The 3,461-nt window shown below is 27.0% G+C and overlaps 1 protein-coding gene across 1 annotated transcript; it reads right to left on the reverse strand.

Annotated features, from left to right (window-relative positions):
• Positions 1-1,072: 1,072 nt before the first annotated feature.
• Positions 1,073-2,986, reverse strand: PmUG01_07034400 (3-oxoacyl-[acyl-carrier-protein] reductase, putative; the record flags this gene model as incomplete). Its single annotated transcript, XM_029004090.1, has 5 exons — positions 1,073-1,162; positions 1,337-1,387; positions 1,696-2,178; positions 2,601-2,789; positions 2,897-2,986. 5 exons carry the CDS (start codon positions 2,984-2,986, stop codon positions 1,073-1,075), a joined length of 903 nt encoding a protein of 300 aa, XP_028860814.1.
• Positions 2,987-3,461: the final 475 nt, after the last annotated feature.

A 3,461-nucleotide genomic window follows, 5' to 3' on the forward strand; every position in this document is an offset into this window, starting at 1 on the left:
ATATAAATAAACAAATAAACAGTCAAATAAACAATAAAATAAACAAATATATAAATAAACAATTAAATACAAAGAGGAGCCAAAAAAAAAAAAAAAATAAATAAATAAATTAAAATAAAATAACAAATTAGTTGAATAAATGGATTATTTATTATCATAAAGAGTAGCTTCAAGGGAAGAAAAAAAAAAAAAATAAAATAATGAAAAAATAAACTTGCAAGTAGTTACATATAATAGGGCATACATTTCAAACGAAATATGAAAATCTATTTTAAAATGGTATAGCAGTTTTGTAGAAACAAGAAAATGACATTAAAAAAAATAAATGCATGTTTACACATGAGGGAAAAACAGGTAAACGAAAAATAATTTTATGAAAAATAAATAAGAATTGTTTAAAGTAAAATACTTAAATATTTGCGAGATTAAGGTTTTTTTTTTTTTTTTTTTTTTTTTTTTTTTTTAAAAAAAGTAAATTTGTTCAAACATTAATAATTGTATTTTCCTTTTTCTAGTTTAATTTCTCTTTTGAAATATTCTACAATAATTTGCTACAGTCTATAAATTGTTCCCCCAAGATCATTGGTATGTACGCCTGGGCGCTGAAGCATTGCTAGTACATGTTTTTATGTGTGTAAATAAATATATATATATATATATATATATATATATATATATATATATATGTATATATTATTTTTTTTTTTTTTATTTATTTGCGTATGTATTCATGTATGTACGTATGTATGTATTTTTTTTTTTTTTTTTTTTTTTGTTCATGTTTTTTCTCTTATCTTTTCAATTTTTAAGCATTAAAACTGTTCAGCTCTCGTTTGCGAAGGGTTAAAATAAATGCAACTTAAACAAATGCAATGCATATACAATAACGTTTATATATGCATATATGTGTACGTACGTTATGGGTATATATATTTGGGCATATGTGTTTACATGTGTACATACGTGTGCAAATCCTTGAGCTTCCACGAATTAACAAATATAAGTTATGTAACAGGTCAGTTCGTTTGTAACAGTTACCCCTAACGAATTGTAAAACTGTAGAGAAAAAAATTTAAGTCGATAAACCTCCATCAATTACGAAAACTTTCCCATTAATATACCCTGCAATATCAGAAGCAAGGTACCCTACCATGTTAGCTACCTGCGGAAAAAGCACACGCGCACACATAGGTGTATTTATATGTATATAATTTATGTAGATATAGGTATGTATACATGCATGTACGTGTATATGTGTGTAGCCAAGACAACGCAAAAAAAAACAAAATGTCTTAACACCCCTTAGCTGGTATACACTTCCCATATTAGTATGTACCTCTTCAGGGGTTCCCATTCGTCCGATAGGAATGTTTGAAATTATATCCTTCTAAAAATATAAGAAATAAATATGTAAATAAAATAAGTAAAGAGATGAACAGGTGAACAAATAAAATGAGTATGTCAAAGAAGGCGCTTTTTACGCCACTTATGAGCAGCGAGGTGCATGTAGGAGGTTTTCACTCTCGAACATATTTTTCCTTTTTTGTAATATATTCCTTTTTTGTAATACATTCCTATTTTAATACATTCCTATTTTAATATATTCCTATTTTAATACATTCCTATTTTAATATATTCCTATTTTAATATATTCCTATTTTAATATATTCCTATTTTTCCTTTTTTTCGGCCCACCTTTATTTGATCACTTATTTTATCGGTCATGTCACTTGATATAAAACCAGGTGCTATTGCATTAACGGTAATGTTTCTTGAAGCTAATTCTTTTGCTAACGTTTTTGTAAATCCGATTACGCCAGCTTTGGAAGCTGCGTAATTTGCTTGTCCGATGTTTCCTGTGATACCTACTATACTGGATATATTAATTATCCTCCCATATTTATTACTAATCATTTTTTTTACTATTGGTTGAGTTACATAGAAAAGAGAATTTAAATTAGTTCTTATAACATCATCCCAATCTTCTACTTTCATACGAAGGTAAAGATTGTCTCTTGTTATACCAGCATTGTTAACTAGTATATCTATATGTTCGTTTTCTGTTAGTACTTTATTGATTAATTCGGTTATTTCGTCTTTATTCGACACATCAGCAGCATAACCTGTCGATCTGCAACCAAGCGATTTCAACTCCTCCACGATGCTGTCGCACGATTTCTTAAAAGGGAAAAAAAAAAAAAAAAAAAAAAAAAAAATTTAATTGAGAAAATGCAAAAAAAGAAAATCAATAACACTAAAAATAGTAGCAAAAAAAGAAAATACTTGCTCCAGTAGTGTTAATTTCAGTACCAATTTTTACAACTTTTAATTTTGCACACAGTTACTGATTTTCATCTGGAAAAACTGTTTTTCATGTAGTCTTGTATTGTTCTTTTTTTTTCCTTTTTTTTCCTTTTCTTTCCTTTTTTTTTTCCATTTTTTTTTCCATTTTTTTTCCCATTTTTTTTTCATTTTTTTTTCATTTTTTTTTCCATTTTTTTTTCCATTTTTTTCCTGTTTTTTCCTTTTTTTTCCATTTTTTTTTCCATTTTTTTCCTGTTTTTTCCTTTTTTTTCATTTTTTTTTTTTTATAAAAGTACCTGCGTCCTACTTATGCACAAAACTCGGGGAACCGATTTAGCAAGAGTTTTGGCAATGCTCCTCCCAATGCCTCTTCCGGCCCCTGTTACTAGGGCTACCTTATTCTCACCACAGTAATAATAATTTTCCTTTGTATCAGTTAATAAACGTAATGTGTCGTTCCTTCTGACACGTTTATGTGGAACTAGCTAAAATGGAAAAAAGTAGAATGTGAAATTGAATCCAGTGGTTTAGAGAAAGTAGAGGAAAAAAAAAAAAGAAAAAACAGACATACATATATATATGTATAGGGTACCTTATTACCACATGATGTATAGGATACTTTATAGCACCTCAAAAGTTTAATAAAAAAAAAGTACATGGAACACCAATATGGCAAATTCATTATGGCTGTGAATATGTGTAAACATACAAACGTGAATAAACGAATGTATATATATGTAAATTAATATATATATATATATATATATATATATATATATATATATATGTATGTGTTTATGTATGTATGTATGTGTTTATGTATGTATGTATGTGTTTATGTACGTATGTATGTGATTATGTACGTATGTATGTGATTATGTACGTATGTATGTTTGTATGTATGTATATTTATGCATAACATGGCAGTGTTAATATTCAGCCAGTATTCCCCTTTATGGTATATTATATTTTCCTTTTCTTTTTTATAAATATTTATATATTTTTAACACCCATTTTCTGAAGAACAGTTCTCGTAAACTAAGCTTGGAATGTTTCTTCTTTTGGGAGCACGTAAATATACAGATATGTTATTACACAAAACAAATTTTTCGCTTTCTTTTTTTTTTTTTTTTTTCTAGTTAATAATAAACGATACG

Source organism: Plasmodium malariae (genome assembly GCF_900090045.1).
Source record: "Plasmodium malariae genome assembly, chromosome: 7".
Taxonomy (NCBI): domain Eukaryota; phylum Apicomplexa; class Aconoidasida; order Haemosporida; family Plasmodiidae; genus Plasmodium; species Plasmodium malariae.